This window comes from Bolinopsis microptera, chromosome 3 (assembly GCF_026151205.1).
Source record: "Bolinopsis microptera isolate Bmic1 chromosome 3, MBARI_Bmic_1.0, whole genome shotgun sequence".
NCBI lineage: Eukaryota > Metazoa > Ctenophora > Tentaculata > Lobata > Bolinopsidae > Bolinopsis > Bolinopsis microptera.
The window spans coordinates 1,362,949-1,385,559 of NC_087074.1; the positions used below are offsets into that span (position 1 = coordinate 1,362,949).

Sequence of the window (22,611 nt, forward strand, 5' to 3'; positions counted from 1 at the left end):
GTCTTCTTTGCGGGGGCCATCATGACGGCAGTGCCGCTTTCCAAGAGATTCGGTGAGAGGTTCATCCTGCTTTTATCACTTTATACCTCCATATTGTTCGCTGTTCTGTGTGCGGTTGTTCCAAACTACTGGACACTCCTTCTCTCCAGAGCCCTGATCGGACTGTGTGTGGGTTTGAACTCTGCTACCATCGGGGTGTTCATCTCAAAGAATGCATCTTCTAAGGAGGTGGCTACCCTCAGTTCCTTTATTCAAGGAAGCATTGCTTTTACTTTGGGTGGTGGTTGGGTTTCAATCTTGGGTTGGCTCATACTGGATATAGTTAGCTGGAGGGAGTTCGTTCTTTACACTTCAATTCCAGTTTTTCTCCCGCCTATAATCATGCTCCATCTCTTGATCAAGGATGAGCCAGCTTCTGCTAGCTCTACTTTAACAGAAACTGACAGATTAATCGAGCAGAAAGTTAAAACTGTGCCCAACTTCTCCACCCGGGTAATAAAAGCAGCCCTGTTCGTCTCGTCCAACGTCTGTATCGGGTATGGCAGCATTATTCTGCTCCCCTCCGTCATACGGAGTTACAAAGAAGACCTTGTGGATGAAGCGACAGAGTTTGACAGATGCAGAACAGCTGTTCAAGGTAATGATCTGCTTATAATAGCAGCAGTTACTGGAGGATCTAATGTAATAGGCCGACCCCTAGGCTACCTCCTCAGGAAGATTATACCGTTCCGGGCCCTGCAATCTGTAGTCGCGCTGACCACAGCACTCAGTTATGGTGATTTGTTGACTAATCCTGGGTTGGCGATTGCGTCTGTTTTGATGGGGATTGGAAAGTTGAGTTACTCCATCCAGGGAGCTGAGGCGTCCATACTGCCGTTTGATTTGGCGTATTTTGGGAGTACATATTTTGCATTAGGTGCAGGGATAGTGTCAAGTACGGGCATGTTAGGTGCAATTTTGGGAACGTCTCTAGCTGCTTTCTGTGCTCCAAACATCGCCGTTTTGGTTACCCTGATGATCAGTATCACCCAGGTTATTGTGATCTGTTTTATGACAGACCGGTGATGTCATTAGAGTCTCAGCCAACTGTCATCATACTCATAGGAGACCTGGACAAACTTTAAAGTGTTTCATCAGAAGAGGGATAAAATGAATTGTATTAGGTGGGAATCCTGCACCGTCGATGGCATATTTTGCGACGTTATCTCTGATGTCAAGTTCACCTTAATTAACCCGTTATCAATTTAACATCTTTCGTGTAATTAGTTCAGAATAAAGTTTGTAAGAATGGAAATACTTTAAGCTTTATTAATGGAAAGTTTCACGATGTTCTAGAGTCTACATCATCCATTTAAACAACAACTACATCACAGAATGACTTGATTTTCCGTTAAAAGTAGCTATAAACATTTGTCATGGAGTTGTAGAGGGAGTTATGTGCCTCGCCGGGCTAAAGTAGTGGATGACCTTGCTGTACGGCAAGTTAAACAAGGATCTGAAACTACTAGGTTCCGTACAGACTCAACTCTGCACCCGTGTCAATATGTTCATTATATGCAAGCCTCTTGATTTATAAAATACATCATGCCCTTAGCGATGTTTTCTTCAAAAATTTTAAAATTTTATCAGATATGTGAATTGTTTGCAATAACCTATTCTCAAAATATTATGTCACTGTCAACATATTAAAAGAAATATACTGATACTAGATTTGCCCATCCATTGGAATTTCATCGTAAGTGAACGGTTCATCAATTAGCTTTTAAGTTCGACAGAATTCGAAATGGAACAGATCTGAAAGACTAGATATTAAAAATTCACTGAAACCGCTTAAATCTTAAAACCTTCGAGCACGATCATGATCACTTAGTTTAGAACTCATGGGGCAACGAAAAATAGTTACCAAAAACAGAACTACCGATAATCCAATAAAAAATAGAACTCCTAAAACAATAACATCGTTTCTCTCTTCATTGTCGATCTCTTTATCAGGCTCTTCCACGATCTTCTCTCCAGTTCCATCCAAAGTTGCAGATCCTTGGTCGGGCTTATTTTCGGTGATCTCGTTATTAGACTCCGAATCTAGCCCTTGCAACGGGTCATGCTGATCAGTTTTGCTCAGATTTTCATCAGTTTCTAAGCCAAAACATGGTTTTAATATCAAAGTGGACCAGGCAAGACAATATAGGAGAAAAAACATCGCCCAACAATAATTTAAATAGCTATGAAGTAAGACATGACTACTGCGGTAGTCATGTTTCAAATGTATTGTTTCATATGTACTGTATCAAATGTATTGCGGTGTTTACATCGACTTAATCATTTTTTAAATGAGTTTAACACACATAAAACGCATCAGCGTTGAAGTGCCATTTTTCAATATGACGTTCACGTCCTCCGGACCCGGACCTGCTCTCTGTATGAAGATTATCAACACCGCGTTAAATTATTATATTCGCACTTATTTCTTTTTCGATAAAGATGTGCCGAAGTTCAATTTTAATAATTTTTTAAATTTAAAGAACATTCTTGCACAATAGTTATTTTTTACTGATGTATAGTCAATATAGGAGTGTTAGGGCTCTCATTTACAAATTTTTGTTTAATTTCTATTTAATACATAACAATAATTTATGCTGATCAGTTTCGCTCAGAATTCCATTAGTTTCAAAGCCAAAATATCTTACTATATATATAGCGTTACGATATGTATTTATATCTGTTGTTAATCGAAACAAGGAAGATATAATTGGAAATCAGGTGCTCAGGGACATTGTGTAACCAATTGTGGTTTGTGGATAAGTTAAGAGATATAAACTGTCTTTTCGTTAACCTGGAGGGGCTATTGACAGATGCTAGCCTCATAAGAGAGACAGCGAAGTTCCTGGTGAGAGCAAACAGCAGGCGTTTCCTGAAGAAGGAAGTCACTAAGAAGGAAGTCACTAAGAAGGAAGTCACTAAGATGGAAGTCACTAAGAAGGAAGTCACTAAGAAGGAAGTCACTAAGAAGGAAGTCACTAAGAAGGAAGTCACTAAGAAGGAAGTCACTAAGAAGGAAGTCACTAAGAAGGAAGTCACTAAGAAGGAAGTCACTAAGAAGGAAGTCACTAAGAAGGAAGTCACTAAGATGGAAGTCACTAAGAAGGAAGTCACTAAGAAGGAAGTCACTAAGAAGGAAGTCACTAAGAAGGAAGTCACTAAGATGGAAGTCACTAAGAAGGAAGTCACTAAGAAGGAAGTCACTAAGAAGGAAGTCACTAAGAAGGAAGTCACTAAGAAGGAAGTCACTAAGAAGGAAGTCACTAAGAAGGAAGTCACTAAGAAGGAAGTCACTAAGAAGGAAGTCACTAAGAAGGAAGTCACTAAGAAGGAAGTCACTAAGAAGGAAGTCACTAAGAAGGAAGTCTCGAAGAAGGAAGTCACTAAGAAGGATCCGCTGAAGGCCAGCTGTAAAGTCCCCGCTACACCTCAACAGGACTCATCTGCGGAGTGCGGATACGTGACGGCCAAGTTGAACTTAAAGTTAATTAGAAACTGAACTAGGAACCGACCGGGTACCCGGCTGAATCCAGCTTAAATATCCAGGTCCAGTTCCGGACTCCGGTCCGGTTTCCAAGAATTTGGCCGGATATTCAACCGGAAGTTTCTTTTTTATATGTTCCTGAAATAAAAAAATCCTTGCTAAGGGGCATCCAGTCAATGCTTTCAGTGAACAGTGAATTCATGGTAGATTTTAATCTGTCAGCTACCTAACTGCTTAAAACCCCTTTATGTGAGATTCTGTGTAACACAAAGAAGCAGCTATCCAGATCAACGACAAAACATTACTCATGAGCATTGCGAGCAGAGGGTTCCTGCTTTATTGTGGTAAAAACACAGGCCTTTATGCCATTTAAAAAATACGGACATTATCCTCGGTTAAATCGACGCCACAAACTTGTGAGAGCTGAATTTTGGGTTTTACTTTTGTCTTCTAGAGGCAGAGCAATCTCTACGTTTGGTACGCAAAATGCAGTGAATTCTTGAAATGTGCGTTTTGATTTTATCCCAACTCTGAGCTCGCTTGAGATAAGGCATGAAGACAGTTAGTCCGGCAGCCAAAACCCCAGACCTACACTGAACTGTTGATATATACGGTTACTCATATTTATCATTATGCATGCACATGGACTTTTGGAAAATTGGGAGTTGCATGGTACCTCTAAAAATCTTCTTTTTTCGTATTATTTTCCAATCAGTCTTCACATAGTATATTTCCAGGTACTTTTTCACACTTTTAAGGTTTTTTAGGCTATTTTACACTACACCTTTTTACACTACACTTTTGCCTTTTTTTATGTATGGTGTAAAAAAGTGTAGCTAGACAGTATAGTAGTAAGTTCAATCCAATTTCACTATAAAATGGTGGGCTGTTCTTAGTGTTCAATTCTCTCTGTGCAGGTCTATTTAAATGCCATGTTAACGCACAAAACCTTGCTACTATCTATATGGAGCATAGTACTCAGCCTTCTAAGGACCAATAACGGACATGGAATCAAGTCACGTGACTCAGTGAATGGGTTCTATTGGACAGATATTCTGAATAAATCAAGTGCACCTCCCCGGCCCCGGCTACCATTGATGTCAAAAACTTCTACCACAGTTAGACGCCTCAAATTGCTTATTTCAATTCGACCTAGTTAATCAATAAAACATTAAAAGTAAAGTCCCTCTAAGTTAGACTCCCCTGGCCCTAGAGTATCGTGTATTTTAAGAGGCACAGTATGATGCACTGCCCGTTACTCAGTCTGACTAACAGTCTGCTCATTGTTCACTATAAAATGGTGGGCTGTTCCTAGTGTTCAGTTCTCTTTGTGTAGGTCTATTTAAATGCCATGTTAACGCACAAAACCTTGCTAATATCTGTATGGAGCATAGTACTCAACCAATAACGGACATGGAATCAAGTCACGTGACTCAGTGAATGGGTTCTATTGGACAGATATTCTGAATAAATCAAGTGCACCTCCCCCGGCTACCATTGATGTCAAAAACTTCTACCACAGTTAGACGCCTCAAATTGCTCATCTCAATTCGACCTAGTTAATCAATAAAACATTAAAAGTAAAGTTCCTCTGAGTTTGAGTCTCCTGGCCCTGGATTAACGCGTATTTTAAGAGGCACAGTAGGTTGCACTGCCCGTTACTCACTCTGACTAACAGTCTGCTCATTGTTCACAAGGCTTTGACCAATGGGTCACTTCTTCTAGAGTAATTACGCACCGCATACAAGACCCATACTTTAACCAAGCCGAGTAGTTTGCCACCCAACGGTGTCACACCGGCACAGAGTTATAATGTTATTATCCCAACACCAGCTCCAATGTTCAACATTACCCGATATATTTCCAATAAGCATGCGATAATGATTATCGCGAAGTACATTAAGTATATAATATAAGTTTAACCTGCCAAAGCTATAAGAGAGCCATAGCAAGGCTGTCAGGCGAAGTAATGCCATTATTACATGGTGGGTAAAGCCAGCCAGAGGTCTAATTGTGCTTGCTGCTCCCGTGTCTTAAATTACATTGTTCTAAAAATTAACTTTGTTCTTTATACCCACCGTCGTGTTAGGTGCTGGGATTTTTCTTGATTTCACAAAATATTACCAGTTTGTCATTTTGTGTCAATTGTGTACAACATCACACAGAAATAACTGCGTGAAGGTCTGATATTTTTCTCATTCTTAGTGATTATACGACTCCGATAGTAGATGACAACGCGTGACTGTCACGTGATGAAGCCAGTGATACTGTTAACACTGTTCATTTGGTTTACAAGTACAGCTCACGCACAACCTTCTAAAGGTAGGGGAAATATAATGCACATAATGCACAACAGCTTCTAATTAGATATGATATGAACAGAAGAGCGCATGCTAGTCAGGAATCATTGTCTGGTCTAACATAGTCTGTAAATCTAGCATATTAATAATAGGATGTCATAAATAAAGTTATAAATTTATTTATTTCAGTTCGTGATCAGAAGATAGCAGAGATAACTCCAACAAAAATAACAAAAGGATCCGCTTATCTAAATGACGAGGAAAGGTTGAGTTTTGCTGCTGAACATGCAATTGATAAGGATCTCTCAACAGTAGCAGTAACTGTAGGTAGCGCAGATAACGCAGATAACGGTGCAGTCTGGATAAAGTTAGAGTTTGATAGGACCTACTTTATCCACAAGGTCCTTATCTACTACATGTTCTACACTAACTGGTATGATCCAGAGCATTGGTGTGCACAAACTGCAATTAAATTTAGGGACTGTGTCAACAGCGATAACAACGTGGATGTGTCAGTATACCAGGGAGGGGTAAAACAGAAGTCTTGTGGAACACTCCAACTAACATACGCACTAGAGCAGGCAGACCAGATCTACACACTGATCTGTAACACTGAAGGAGATACTGTAAAACTCAGTAAGAGTACTGGAAACATAGCGGTCTATGAAATAGCAGTTCAGAGTAGAGGTACTGTTTTTCTAATTATCAAATAATTAAGAAGCCCTTTACTTGCTTCAGTGTATTTATCGTGTTTAGTACTACTGGTTACCTGATAGTATCCATAACATTCTATGTGGCCCTGAGCTTGACAAAGTGAATGGAGTATTTATTTTTAAACCTCATATCCTCCGTCAAGTGTGCTTCAATGGCCGCTGGTAGAGCTGACTACGAAGTTATGAAAATGACCTTTCCTTCTCAGAATGCGACAACTTCGTCAGTTCTGATTTCCCGGGAATGTTGGATCTATCACCGTGGTTACCAGTATTAACAGGAACAGTTCTTACGGTGGAATGTGGCAGATCTCATAGATTTGCCGTGGTGTCCGGGGACAAAACCCTGACTTGTGTCCACGGTTAGTACAACACTTGCTTATCTGTTTAGTTACATAATCTATATAATTTACATGATTTACATAATTTAAAATTATTATTATTATTGCAGTATAACGAAATAACGATAACGATAATTCTTCAGGATCTACCTTCGCCTACTACCAGATTCCTAAATGTGAAAAAATAGGTAAGTGAGATTAATAAACCATGATTGATCCTTTGATATTTGATACTGTTCATCAAAGACATGAAATAATTGGGAGTTATACTTTGTCTTTGCATGACCAGTTATCACTGAATTTTCTCCATTCACGCTGTTAATAACATACCAGCTAAGATAAAGAGATAGCCGCCACCTCCTCATCAGAATCCGGGTATAATAAGTATAGAATTGTTGTATTTTATATAATTAATTGCACTGTTAATTGCAATGTACGATCTGTTCGTTAAGCTGAGAAACTTTCCACTATTTTATCTTTCATGTACGCCCATTTAATGCGGCCCTTTAATTGGAAAATTAAGGAGTTCACTTATTTTTAATACTATCCTTTTTAATATCTGTTTCAGAAACCTCAATACTCCATCTTGAGATTTAAGAGTAATTTCAGATTAACAGTGTGGAAATATCTTTGGACTACGTATCGTTGAAGTTCATTCTATATCATAATTGAGTACCTTAGGGCCAAAAAATTTGGGTCACAATAAATTTTGTTACTATAATTTTGGTTTTCCATAATTTTGGGCACAAATTTCGCAAATTTTTAGTCTACAACAATTTTAGTCGAATTTTTAGACTTTTCGAGACCATGTTCTATTCCATTTATTTGATTTTTCCATCATTAAGCTAGTTTTTTTTTCAATTTCGCATATAAAGTCTTACTTTATAGTGAACTAAGTACAGACAATGGAACACATGTATTAGAAATTTCCCATGGCCCACGTGCACACCGCGCGCCAAACGGTCACGTGGACAAATTATCAACCTCGTGATCCTGTAACTTATATATTACACCATACGCCCGTATTTTGGTAAGGAGGAATATTCTCGATCTGGGAACATTCCAACGAAAGGCCAACATTACATACATTGCATTAGTTACATATCATAGGCCATAGCATACAATTTCTTATTACACGCAGTAGGGACCTGTGTACAGTTAGCGATATTTAATTAACTGTTTATCATAAACATAATATGATAAAGTCAAAGAATGTAAGCTCAATAAAATTTAATTCATAGATGCTCTATTAAAATTTTGGTCTACTTCAAAATTAGTCGCCGAAAAATTTAGTCACGTGAAATTTGGTTTACAACAATTTAAGTCAAAAGTTTGACTAAATTTATGGTAGACTAAATTTGTCGTTAAGGTAATCATTTTATTATGGTATGTAACACGACTTATTTCCTGGGGCCAGAATGTTGCAAATACCTTAAACACTGAATAAAGTTAAATCAATAAAACAACATAACGAAGCTAGACTCTATAGCGTGTACCTGATAATCAAGAATCATCTGCTCGAGGTGCGTGCTCTTCATGAAGAAGTTGTATTTAGAGCCGGGGTCGGTACTAGCCAGGAACTTCTTGCTCATTTCCTGGTTCAGGATGCTCACTGGGTTGTTCACCTGAGTTGGGGAGTTAATTGTTAATTGGTTAATTGGTTAAGTGGTGAGCTGAGATTAAAGAGGGGGTTTACTAGCTGCATGACATGCTCATAAGGATTATAAGTATTGGTTTTGTGACTGAATAATGGCATTCGAGGGAGTGATCACAGAGTTTGAGGAATTAGAGTTCGCCTCATGAAGTTTAATGAAGGAGTAAGTAACCTTAAATGTTGCTATTGACCACATATAATTGACTCTAACATTTTTTTTGGAAATGAAGCTGTCTTTCACTTTAGTTCTTGTTCCTCTAAAACATAATAATATAGATCTCAGACAAAGGAAACTTATTTTGGTACAAATCCAGTTTAATAATTGAATACCTTACTCGGGATTATTATGACCGGGATAAAGTGGTGGGTTTAGGGTAATTTCGCCATATTTTTCCCGAACCACATTTTCACCGGTCGTTAATAAACCCGCCTACTCAGCTTTTAGGGTTCCCAAGGGGTATGGGTGCTCATATTTTAATCGTTGTCTTATATTCACTAAAGAAGACTATTGGGACACTTGTTGTAGGTTTTTCGACTTCATTTGGCTAAAATTGCAAAAAATTCACCTTTTTGCCCAATTCTTGTCATATATCCTTATTGTCAAATTTGATTTAAATAGGCCAATTTTTAATTTCTTAGGTATTGACTATCTCTACATAATGAAATAGGACTCAAAGTAAAAGTAACAGTTAAATTAAAACTTGAATTAATTAAAACTGATGAAAGGGATGATCCAGATGAAGATAACGAAGATGATTACAACTTATTGGAAGACTAAACAGCTCTCCCTTTATCTTAATATCGATCTGGTTGTTACGCTTCAAATGTTAAAAATTATTTTCCATCTAGTTTGATTAACCACGAGTCATTATTTCTGTCTACTTTCAACAATTATTGATAATTCGACTTGTTTCACAAGTTTTAGCAATGCGAAAATTTCTAAACTTGTTTATCTCTAATAAGGAAATTTACATCTGAGACAAAATTTTTGAATCTAAAATTGAAAGGTTGGACACCGGTAAAATGGCGACCGGGAAAATGTGGTGGGTTTTGAGCAATTTCGCCATATTTTTCCCGAACCATATTTTAACCGGTCGTTAATAAACCCGTCGTAATAATCCCGAGTAAGGTAATAGTTCAATACCTTACTCGGGATTATTACGACGGGTTTATTAACGACCGGTTAAAATATGGTTCGGGAAAAATATGGCGAAATTGCTCAAAACCCACCACATTTTCCCGGTCGCCATTTTACCGGTGTCCAACCTTTCAATTTTAGATTCAAAAATTTTGTCTCAGATGTAAATTTCCTTATTAGAGATAAACAAGTTTAGAAATTTTCGCATTGCTAAAACTTGTGAAACAAGTCGAATTATCAATAATTGTTGAAAGTAGACAGAAATAATGACTCGTGGTTAATCAAACTAGATGGAAAATAATTTTTAACATTTGAAGCGTAACAACCAGATCGATATTAAGATAAAGGGAGAGCTGTTTAGTCTTCCAATAAGTTGTAATCATCTTCGTTATCTTCATCTGGATCATCCCTTTCATCAGTTTTAATTAATTCAAGTTTTAATTTAACTGTTACTTTTACTTTGAGTCCTATTTCATTATGTAGAGATAGTCAATACCTAAGAAATTAAAAATTGGCCTATTTAAATCAAATTTGACAATAAGGATATATGACAAGAATTGGGCAAAAAGGTGAATTTTTTGCAATTTTAGCCAAATGAAGTCGAAAAACCTACAACAAGTGTCCCAATAGTCTTCTTTAGTGAATATAAGACAACGATTAAAATATGAGCACCCATACCCCTTGGGAACCCTAAAAGCTGAGTAGGCGGGTTTATTAACGACCGGTGAAAATGTGGTTCGGGAAAAATATGGCGAAATTACCCTAAACCCACCACTTTATCCCGGTCATAATAATCCCGAGTAAGGTACTTCATTTACCTGGATGTTGTAATGGTCGAGAAGAAGCGTTAAATCGTTCTTCTTTGTTGATATGGTCTTCCCTTCAAAGTTCTTCAGTTTGTACTTACTGCCCTGCTTCGTTATTTTCCTCTCCACCAGCACGGCAGATCCATATAGCTGGACATTTCACAATTTAACTTACAATTCAACAAAAATGGGACTAACTACTAAGTGAAAGTAATACACCGCGCCGTGATACTAATTTTTTAAAACATGAACAACTGTCCAATTTTCATTTCCCCTCAATAATAAATAACACAAAAACTGCACTCACCTCAACTTCCCAAGCATCGTGATTATGATTAGAGTTGCAGATTGTGATGGTAACTTGGCCCCAACTCGAACCTTGCTTGATGAACTCTGTCATGTTTGGAGCTCGGTTTGTAGCGGAACTTTTTCCGCCAAGTCCAATGACAAGCGCCATCAAGATAGCTGATTTACCGCCTGGTGGTAATGGGATGATTGACTAGCTAATTAATTAATTAATTAGCTAATGGAACATGGTGTTCCTTGTTATCAGTACTCAGAGCGAAAATCTCAATTCGAGCAATTTAATTCATGAACAAATATTGAAATTACAGTGCTTACTTAAAAATACAACAAAACCAAACTGCACTACAAGATAAACTTACTTCCATTTCTTCCGACGACAAAGTTGACGGTGGAACAAAACTCGACCTCAAAAAATGTGTGGCACATAAAGTTCTGAAGCTCAATCTTCATGATCCCGCCGGGGACTAGGGCTCCCTCTCCCAGCCCCTCAGGGTCTGCTCTACCCCTCTTACTTCCTGGCCCCGGCCTATCGGGGGCTCTCTTCTGGGACATACTGGGGGTGCTATTGGAGATGTTGAGATTAGAAACTAGTTTAACACAGTTTGCTTATTTCTTGTTTGTTTTTGATAGGTGGTTTTTAGATTATTACCACGTAATGAAAAGGTATACGGTGTTTTGAAGTCCATTTTTACTTGCGATGTTTTGAAGTCCATTTTAATTGCTATGTTTAAAAAAGAGATTTTTGAAGGTATACAAAATTTGACTGATGTGGAAAATTTGAGAACTTCGGTGTATTAACTGAAAACGAATAAATCACAGAGCTTCAATCTATTAGAAAGTATTAGTTTAACAAACGTAAACTGTCATTCGAATTAAGAATGAGCTAGAATTTCGATATAATAATAAGCAAATCCATTATAGAACTTATTATTAACATATCATGATTAAAAAATCGAGAATAAAAAATCTATAAAAGTATAAAAAATCTGATCAATAAATCAAATCTCTAAAAACCAAAAATAAGGTGCTAAAAATTACATTTAATTCGGTCATTAGTCAAAAACAATTGAAAATGGAATTTCTCATAATATGATCGATTTCAGCATATACGTTTCTATATCGAAAGATAAAACAACTATCCCTCATGATACATGAAAATGATCACTAAACTATAAACTTTCGTTAACAATGCTAAAAGAGTAAGCAAATCGTCAATCTACATCTATATGAAATCACAAACAAACCGGTCGACCACCGACAAAAACAATAGCTAAAAATTTGATAAAATATCGAAGATATTATAAAATGATATAAAATTAGGAGACTAAAGTCAAAAAATTGCCTAAATAAATTAAAAGATTCCTAACTTAACAAGTCATGAGGGGATACAAATTAATGACGCATAAAACCAAATGAATCTAATCAGAAGTGGTCCAACAACAAATTCGACCCCTCTAAAAAACTTACTCTAGAATGCAAATTATCACGAGGGTAATTCCGGAAAGTTCTACCAAATTCTTACAAGTGATCTAAAAGTTACCGTTGTTAAAATAACTTGACGGTTGAGAGAAATACATGTCGTGTCCCTGTACCGGTGAGCCCTGAGCGGTGGAGGGACTGAGAGGGGCCGGTGGTTGGAGGTATATGTCGGGTGGCTGGAGAGCAGGTGTTGAGAGTGGGTAAGGGGTCAGACTCGGCAATTCAGTCGACCACTGAAACTAAGGATGCGTTATGTTTGGGGTTAAATGCACGTCCAGCTATGAGAACACATCCCTCCGAGCTAGCGATACTAAATAATTCATCACAGGAATGAACTAAATCCAAGTGGGCTTGGTTAAATTACCTGGTAGCCAGGGTATAGGATACGAGGAGGGCTTGGTTAAATTACCTGGTAGCCAGGATATAGGATACGAGGAGGGCTTGGTTAAATTACCTGGTAGCCAGGGTATAGGATACGAGGAGGGAGAGCGTACAAGCTGCCGAGAGGAACATGGGTTACTGCTGGGGTAGTGTTGTCACCCCAGCTACTCCTGCTCGGTTTATCAGCTGTGTTGTTATCCTCACTGACCTGCCCCATCCCTGTAATGGATGAAAAACGTTTTGTTGTGGATCTCAAATGTAGAAATGGATATTTTGGGAAATACCGGAATATTGTGTTTCTATGATGGAATACAAAGATTCTTGCATTGGGGGGGGGGGGGGGGGGGGGGGGGCCAATGGCATAAAATGGCATAAAATGGCATAAAATGGAGACTTTTTCTATGGAGAAAATGGAAAAACCCATGAGTAATTCTCCATTTTCTCCATTTTATGCCATGAATTTTGTCTTCGAAATTTCATCTTTAACACCATTTAACACCTAAATTGGACATCCTAACATGTTTATTTACGCTTACTAGGGGCGTAAGAAGCTTATGAAAGCTCATAGTAGGCTACTAGATGCTTATACTAAGTTAGTAGAGGCACACTTCAGGCAAACTCATAATTACTCAAGCCTAATGTAAAGTTATTTCTACAGGCTACAGCAGGAGTGAGTAATAGGGGAGAGTAATAGGCACTGAGAAGTGAGACCTACATCCTCGACAGTCGAAACAAGCTCGCACTGCAAAGGGGAGGCCTGCTTTCCGAGATCGCATTACCAGGGGGAATCCTCGAGTCCAAAATTGTGTACCGAGGGGTAATTTTCTAAGTCAAAATTTTTCAAAGTTTTTCTGAAAAACACTTTTCTCCACGTTTCATGCTACCTTGTTCATTTTAAGCCGAAAATATTTTTTCGGTCAACATTTTTCAAATTTTTTCTGAAAACCGCTTTTCTCCACGTTTCATGCTACTCTGTTCATTATTTGCCGAAAATATTTTTTCGGTTTTTCGAAGTCCACACCTTCCCCTAGATACACAATTTTGGACTCGAAGTAATGCGATCTCGGAAGGCAGGCCTCCCCTTTGCAACACGAGCTCGGAATCGGGAGCTCTCGATACGAGAGGTACGTATCGAGAATGACTTGGGCCGAAAATTTTCTCAGTCAAAATTTTTCAAAGTTTTTCTAAAAACCACTTTTCTCCACGTTTCATGCTACCCTCTTCATTATTAGCCGAAAATATTTTTTTTTAAAATACTTTTTCTCGAAATTTTAAATTTTTCAGGTTTTCAATGGCATAAAATGGCATAAAATGGCATAAAATGGAGACTATTTCTATGGAGAAAATGGAAAAACCTATGAGTAATTCTCCATTTTCTCCATTTATGCCATTGGCCCCCCCCCCCACCCCCCCCCCCTTGCATTTTTATATTATATTATTCTATAAGAATATGCTTTAAAAATGTTTACAGACCCATACAAAAATAAAGATCATAAACATGTGATTCATCTGTACGGAAACCAAACCAGTTTTTCTAATGTAAACATAAATTAAGAAGACTGACCGTAGAGAGAGTACAACATGGACGGAGGTTGTGGAGGAGGGGGAGGTCGGACAAAGTTGGGAGCTGACAGCTTAGCAGCCAATACTGGGGTGAGTGGTGGGGACAAGGGGTGGAGACTGTTACCAGAACCAGGACTTCTGGGAACATGCAGTTACTATCAATAACAATTACAAGCTGGTTCAACCCACATGAAAAAGGCACAGTCATCGTGCAATTTTCATCTTTTAGAACTATGTCATGTCAATAAATGATTTTATTTATAAAACCGGCAAAACTTACAAATTCACAGGTTTAGGGGAGGATGTGTAACAGGGCTGGATGGTATGATAGGTTCTGTTCCCCTGTTGCCCCTGACAACCACTCGGAATCTTTATAACAGTTGTACTGGGTTCACATTCCGGAGCTGATTTTTCAGGAGTTGAGCTCGTCACTGCACCATCTAGACTGCTACAACCACTTGACAGCTGGTCAGATTGCACAAATTGTGGGCTGTGAGGAGTTGAGATGGTACCGGGCGTGGAGATGAAGTTGTCTGCGTACTTCATTATATCTTTATCAACGTGATCAACAAGATCACTCGTCATGTCAAGGTTTATCTGAAAGAAATGGTTCCGGTTATCGATTAGAATCGTCAAAAATTGATTAAATTAACTTTAGGCAATCCTCAATCTTCATGTTTTAAATATGATTACAAATTGTTACTTTCTCATAAATTGTCACAACTGAAAGGAGTAATAATTGATACAGTTTTGAAAATACTTACAAAAATTTTGAAAAATACTAACAATAGTTTTGAAAGTACTTACAACAGTTTTTGAGGCAAACATTTGTTTGAATTGTTCCGTTTCCTTCTTCATGAATTTAGAACACTTGTTCCGTAGAGTAGCTATGACGGGGTCTGACCCCACCCTGCCAGGATATCCCAGGTCCAGGATAAACTGGTTCTGCTTGTACCACTGCCAATGTAGGGAATATTAATTCAAGTATTTGTAATACTAATAGAAGTACTCGAAAATTTAAGAAGCACATAAACTGAACCAGATGAACGTAGATGTTTTTATAATTATTTAACCTCGTTATCATATAGTTTCTCAGTTACCTTAAGTTACCATTAGAAATTAGAAAAATCCCTACCTTGTAGAGACTCTTGAATAGCATATTCATACAGCGACTCTCTTCTATCCTTACAGGAGGAAGAGGGAAGCCATGTCTCAGATGTACTGCTATCATTGTCTCTAGGAATGTGGACTTCTCTTCAGCTGTCTGTCTTCTGTACTCCTGGGTGATTGGCAAGTTTAGAATGTTTTCGTTTTAAGTTTCCTTGTGGATCGGGCTAATGCTACATTTTATTTCGATAATATGCCTCATTCCATTTAATCATTTTGTCGATAGGATTACTGAAAAAAGAATCGGCTTCTGTTCCGACATTTGATCTTGATCAATTACATTTATTAAAACCCCATCGCGTGTCAGGACTCAGGAAAGATATGGATCATCAATTTAATAATATTCAAATTTATGACAAGTTTTCGTAGAAAATCACTGATAATCGCTGATAATCACGAATCAAGGAGTTACGGAGAATCAACAGGCATGCTACACAGCAAATTCCCCACAAGCATTACATATTAGTGCACAGCAACCGCAAGAGATAATATGGCAGATGCATACAGGATGGGTGCTTACAGCGTTAACTCACCTGGTCACATGATCGTGTCACGTGATCTGGTCACATGATCGTACACAACTAGATGTTTATATGGTACCTGGTACCGGTCAGTTTAAAAATATTAACATTTTATTTAACAAATTCCACTCGATTTTATAGTACATTCTTTAAATATTTCTTATACTTTTTGACGTTTATACCACTAAAAATTCAAATCACAGGACCAAACTTACTTCCTTCAGGTCACTATCGCAGGAAGCCCATTTCTCACTGATAATTTTGCTCATAAAACCGATTATCCTTCCCTGGCGCTCTCTGGTGTAGGAGCCTGGTGAGGTCCTGACATCAACCGTCTGCGAAGAAAATATTTATTTAAACTAATTACAACATTACTCATTTATTACATTTATTGAGGACGTTACAGAAGGAATGTATTTAATGTAGTTTGAGGAGTCCTCACTCTTCTAACGTCCGATAATGGCATTTCTCTTGGACTCGCTAATATGAATAGTTTTTGTAAAGTCTCAGCAGTAGAGTTTGAATATTATTGGGGGGTTGTTTTCAGGATAAAATGTCAGTATGTTTAGTAAACCCAATGGTTGTATCCACAGTCCGACTACCACAACTCGGTCAGATATTTCCCAGAAAGTAACGCCTCATCATTTGTTTCTTGGGAGAAGCTTTCTAATCTTTAGCTATGGCTTCAACTTTTGAGTAATTTGTTGCACGTATGATAAAAAATGTTTTTCTGTGTCTCCTCACAAAAAATAAGTTAAGACAAAGTTAGGTGACATTTTTAACACTGACCAGAAGTGGGAGGTTTCACACAGGTGGATAACAGATTATGAGTAAATCAAAAGGAGAACTAACAGATTCTCGAATTAGCCTTTCAACAAATGATTGGCGTGAAATCGTCTGTAGGACTACGCCCCTAAACAATAAACCCTTTATAAAGTTTACATATAATGCTTACTCGACACATCTACAGCACCATCGACTATATAGGATTTTTTTAAAGCATACCGCGGTCTTGATCTTAGTTGCTTCTGGAATGTAAATGTAAAGTAACATGAAACATCTGTTCTCAAATATGTTTTCGCTTTTTACCATTCAGTGTCGATCAACTGTTAAATATTCAACAAATGATTGGTGTGAAATGTTTGAAAGGGTTTATTGTTTACGCCCCTAAACAATAAACCCTTTCAAACAGAGAAACTGAAGGTGGTATAAAGTTATACAGGGTGATTCAAAAATAATGTTTGGATTGTAAAAAATAATTTTTTATGAAGGAGCAAAAAATTTTTTTATGAAGGAGCAAATTTTGAAAGATGAGTTTCTATCAATTCATAAACGTTATTAATTTCATTCTGACTTTTCATTTGATCCTGCCTCATGATTCTAGGATAAATCACCAAACTGCTCGACTCAACTCCAAGATGAAATACTTTCTTGTGTTTGCCTTGTTTGCACTTGCCACCGCCGGGCCCGCCCAGCGTGATGGAAACGACATAAAACCAAAATCTCCGCATCAAGTACCAGCAATCTTTGTAAGAAACCTCCACAGAGCCAATCAGAGCGAGCCCTATGACTTCAAGTTCAGAGTGATCGGAATGAAACCTCTCATAGAATCTGAGGTGCATCTGTATAAAGTAGAGAAGGGAGAGGAGGGTCCAGAGCTCAAGGTAACAGATTTTGATATCTCTTTGAAGACACTGTCTGAGGAAGATATCATGCAAATGATTAGTGAGAAACGTCCCAAACCTGAAGACAAGGTTAATAAGTATGACTCAATTTGGTAAATACCAATTTTGAGGGATTTTAAGTGTGACACTTAAAAATTAAGGGTGACACTTAAAAGAGAATTTCGTGAATACCATTTGTAGAGTTGCCACTTAAACTCCTTTTTAAGTGCGACCTCATCCTTAAACTGCTGTTTAAGTGTGACCTAAAGGTTGGTAAATAAGAGACGTTCCAAAACTAGTGAGAAGGATGAAATTGAAGAGAGACGTCTTAGATCTCACGGCAAAGATGATAAGAGACGCCCCAGAGCTGACGACAAGGACGATAAGAGACTTCCCAAACCGAAGCACGTTATCATTGGGAGTGTGAGCGTTGCTAATGTAAGCTGTGATGAACAGGGATCATATCTGGTGTACTACGGAACACTGCCTCATGTCAGTCATGTGTCCCGTAATGTCAGGGAGGTTGGTAGTAACAAAAAACATCCAAAACCGCGAGGTACATTCGTTCTCATGGTGAACGGTTGTGAAAATCAGGACGAATAGGAGATGAAGAAAAATACACACCTAATAAAGCTTGTAGCATAATATATTATTCTGATTTATCATTTTTGACAAAAGAAAAATATGTCTTTCATTTTCGTTGGACCAGGATTACTAAACAATTGTTGAATTTGACGGACAACCGTGTACAATTACAAATGTATCTAGCGAAATTGAATAATTTAGGTAATAAATGGACAACCTAGCTGATTTGTCAGTCCCTATATTGTTTAACTGTCTATCGTGCTAAAAACCGTCGTACGTATAATTACATAACTTGTGACTTTGAATTAAAATATAAATACCTGGCCGGAAGAAGGAACATTCTGATCAGGATCAGGTAAAATGTCCACCTCATCATCTATCTGGTGAACAGGGAGAGGATGTAGATTAAGGGGTTCCAGTGGTGCACAAGTAGGAGCTGTGAGAGTCAGTTTAGTAGTGTTACAGGGGCTGTTATCAGTTCTGGGACTCTTGAAGCCAATATCTGGACTCACTGCCTGTGACACAGACGGAGCTGGGTTGTGAACTGTAGAGTCGGATACAGGAACTGGTTTTGTATCTTTACAGAAGTCAAATAGAGCACTCCGAGCGGAAGGACTGCAGACTGCTAGGTTACTGTCTCTTAATATTAATCCAGTGTTGTGTTTCGCTTTGATATCTTCAAAAAACTCGAACAGAATCTTCCTCTCTGTTCGGTCAAACCGAGGTTTCGAAATTACAGCCTTGTGATGTCCGTAAGCCTGAACAGATATGTCAAGAGTTAAATCGAGTATTAGTGACTTCATCAGTTGAAGAGTTGAACCAACCATGTTCAGGAGACAATTTAGTTTTAAAATGTAAGTTCTACAATTGATTGAACTAACCTTGTAGCAGGCCCAAAAGTCACTAGCGAATCTAGTGTAAGGAGTCCTTATTCGTAGATGAGGATTAACAATACCCTTTCGCTTCCCCATTCTATAATCTAATTTCCTTGAAAAATACTCGGTCAGTTCAACTGTTTAGGCTTAGTTATTGCTTAACTTGTAAAAGCAAACCACCGAACAATACAGCAAAGATCAAGAAGCTGAGTAGAGAATAACTTCCTAGTGATTAATGTAAACTTCCGGTCAAATGTATCAAATAGGGGTCTACAGGAATGTTCACATTTTAGAGGCCATGTTTGTACACGTGCTTATCATAATTGCCGATTAGCGCGCGTGTGACGCGCATCAGTTTTCTGCGCGAAAATCGAAACACTTGTTACACAAAGTTATTATTCGCGCGTTCCGTTAACTAAGTGCGAAGACCCTTCCAGCGGTATTCTTGCCAAATTTAGTAACCGAAAGACAGTTACTATTTTAGGATCGTACGCCATATGTATTATCCATATGTATAATTATACATGTGAATTGTAAAGAGTCAATACCTATCTGTGCCGGTATTTGCTCTCCCTAGTGTGGCTACAAGGTGGCCGCGGATAATAACCTGGTGAATATCAGTGCACCCTGATAGCCAAACTAATTTTATTTTTGCTTTTGACGGTTGGCTCTCGAACATTCGTTGACTGTGTAAATATTCGCGTTAAAATGACGAAAGTCAGACGTTCCGTTTGAAAGTGTGAAGAGGACATAAAAGTTTGAACTGAAAATGCAGATTCTCTACTCAGCGCCTTATTTAAAATGTGTGAACAATTTCGGTACATCAACTTTGATTTTAATATTTGCATTTTAGACCGAAAGTTTGATTTCTAACAAAATTTGTTAAGTTCGACCAGGAATTTAATTCCGATTTTTTTAATAAATACTTGACAAATAAGCAGTAACCACAAAGACATTATATATACACATGTAAATATTATTTGTGAGTTTCAAAAATAATATCCAATTATGACAAATTCGGATAAATAATCCTGTACGACAGCGGACAAATATAATGGTTTATTTTAAGAGAACACATATTTTAGTTGTAATAATTATGTACATATCATCTAGCTTCATACCAATCATATTATAAGCTATTGAATAATAGCTTGTACATTTTCATAGAACTTTGTTGGATCAAGAATACTTCAGTATAGATTTCAAGGTTAATTGTGATCACTTCATGTTATGCAACATATATACCACCTCCAATGGTGTGTTTTTTGACCAAGTAAACAAAGGTAAAACTGTAGGTGTATGAAGTGAATTACTTAACGCATCACACAATCATGAATGAAACATAAAACTTTAAGGGGAGATACACCAAAAACGTTTTTGCTCCGAACATCGATTTTATTTTATATTATGGTTAAATAGACAAAAAGAATAAGATTGCACACCTTCAAAATTTTCTAAAAATATTCCCTCATCGAGAAAAAAAAAATTTTTCTTTTTCGAAAATTTTTAAAATTTGGAGAAGTCTGTCACTGTAATATCGATAGTTCGGCCATTTTAAAAGTTTTTTGGCTGATTTTTTTACTGAAGATCACTTACACTCCGTACAAGACAACCCTTTAAAGGATTATTTCATTGAACAATAAATGACCAAGTTACAGACCGAACAAGGTGAAAAAAGAAAAATTGGGATTTTTGCCTACCACCAAAGTTGTACATTTTACCACTCGCCCAGGTCATCAGATATCGCTTCAAAAATTCTTGTGAGTGTAGTTGATGATAATATCAAACTTTTTGGAACAGGATTTCTCTCAGTTTTGAGTTTTAAGGTATGAAATATGGCCTCAAACGACTTAGTAAAATTCATCGTAAAAAAGGGCTAAACATGGCAGATTTAAGGCTTAAAATGCCTATAACTCAAAAAGTGTCAGTTTTTTTCGAAATAATTTTTACAGAATCGTAATCAGCTTGAAAAGACTAATCTTTTAGTTTTTGGTGTATCTCCCCTTAATCCTCACTAATTTATAGGATTCACAGAGCATGCAACTTTAGGGGCCGAGCTTACGCTTATAAACTATAATTGTTGATTAAAAACAGTGCTTTTTGCCTCAAGAGAAGAAAACTTGAAAATAAAATGCTCTCAAAATGGTAGAAACGCTAACCCATCTATTATTGGTGATATAATGTACAATCTATGCACAAATCAAATAGTTCTGTCCTTTCCTGTTTAAACCAATGTTACTTTGTAGTAAAATAAAAAGAAAATAACAATAATTGGAATTATAATATTATCATAGTCATCAAATCTTTTTTGGAGTAGATTTCCAATAGTTGATATTGAAGTTAAATTCCTTTCCTTACAAACTTTTCAAGATTTTAAAGTTATTTAGCAATAAAAAGTGCAGTTCGTTAAATCTTGTTTGAAAATCATATTTAAACGGGTTTTCTTGTTCCAATTAAAAAGCTTGTGGCAAAATAATCAAAATTATAACGCTCCATGAGCGACTGTAAACATTTCTTTTTTAAGCACCATCTCAAAATACAGGTTTTCCAAAAACCATTCATCATTGATCTACAATCAAATATAAGCCGCCATAACAGCCTCAAAAACAGATAACAACAACACAAATCCCTCTAAGAAAACTGTCGTTGTTCATCCACCCAGAGGGCATCATCTGCTGGCAATCGCACACAAATAACATTAATTTTTCTGACAAACCATTTTATCTGTTCACTGACCAGTGCTACCACCATGACCACGATATCTCTTCACCATGGTCAGCAACAAACCTTAAATCAAACATGATCACATCATGTCGTCTCACTTGTGTCTCAAGTGTTTAACTTGTGTGAGGATGAGTGTCCCACAGTTAGAGAGAATAGCGAGCCTGTCTCACTTGTAGAGTGTGAGAGAGGGGCGTGTTGACCCCTAACTTGTAAGAGAGGGGCGTGTCCCCCCTCACTTCTCTGCAGAGTGAAAGCAGTAAGGGCCTCACTTCTCACACTGCGTGGCTGCTGACTCGTTAAGTTTACCAGTCTCCAGCAACTCCTGCTCCTCCCCTTCCTCCCCCCACAACACTATCTGATTACTTTCCCGCAGCTTCAAATAGAAGTACTTTAGTGTGGGGTACTGGAATGCCAGGATGAACAAGCCGAACACAATGAACAATAACTTGGTCCAGAATCCCCAGTTCATGTATATATTGGTAACCTGAATGTTCTGAACAAGGTCGTTAATAGACCACAACACTATGAGCACAGCCAGGACACATATGACAACGAGACAGGTGGCGCGGCGTTGCTCTGTCACCGACAGCGCCGGCATACGCCACTCCATCCACGGCTTAGGCTTCAGTTTAAACTCGTACGTACACAGCTCACAGTGATGCTTGTTGACACAGTCGTACGCTTTAAGCCATTTCAGGAGGCAACTCTGATGAACATACTGTAGAGAACCAGCACAGTAACAGGGAGATATTATCTTCTCAGAGCCAGGTTCAGATCTACAAATCCGACACATGATATCAGGGGTGGTGGATACTGTGCTGTCTGTGTCGGATAACATTGAGAACTGGTTTATATCTGAAGCGGGTGCTAGTGT

The 22,611-nt window shown here is 37.8% G+C and overlaps 2 protein-coding genes across 3 annotated transcripts in view; both read right to left on the bottom strand.

The window, feature by feature from the left end:
* Positions 1-11,336, bottom strand: part of LOC134813001 (structural maintenance of chromosomes protein 6-like) — a 46,654-nt gene extending 35,318 nt beyond the window's left edge. The window contains exons 1-4 of one of the 2 annotated variants that reach the window (XM_063820657.1): positions 11,138-11,336; positions 10,780-10,949; positions 10,485-10,622; positions 8,371-8,499 (exon numbers count right to left, since the gene is read on the bottom strand). In XM_063820657.1, coding sequence (XP_063676727.1) covers positions 8,371-8,499; positions 10,485-10,622; positions 10,780-10,949; positions 11,138-11,330 — 630 coding nt within the window. In that variant the 5' untranslated portion in view covers positions 11,331-11,336. The remainder of the gene's footprint in view (positions 1-8,370; positions 8,500-10,484; positions 10,623-10,779; positions 10,950-11,137) is intronic. The other variant, XM_063820658.1, reaches the window with a different exon arrangement.
* A 256-nt stretch (positions 11,337-11,592) lies between these two features.
* On the bottom strand, positions 11,593-19,121 carry LOC134813599 (uncharacterized). The gene is made up of 9 exons (XM_063821463.1): positions 19,020-19,121; positions 18,459-18,896; positions 16,105-16,224; positions 15,337-15,480; positions 15,009-15,158; positions 14,482-14,798; positions 14,203-14,339; positions 12,712-12,857; positions 11,593-12,496 (listed from the first exon to the last, which is right to left on the bottom strand). The coding sequence occupies exons 1-9, from the start codon at positions 19,107-19,109 to the stop codon at positions 12,308-12,310; spliced, it is 1,731 nt and encodes a 576-aa protein (XP_063677533.1). The 5' UTR covers positions 19,110-19,121; the 3' UTR covers positions 11,593-12,307.
* Between the last annotated feature and the right edge of the window lie 3,490 nt (positions 19,122-22,611).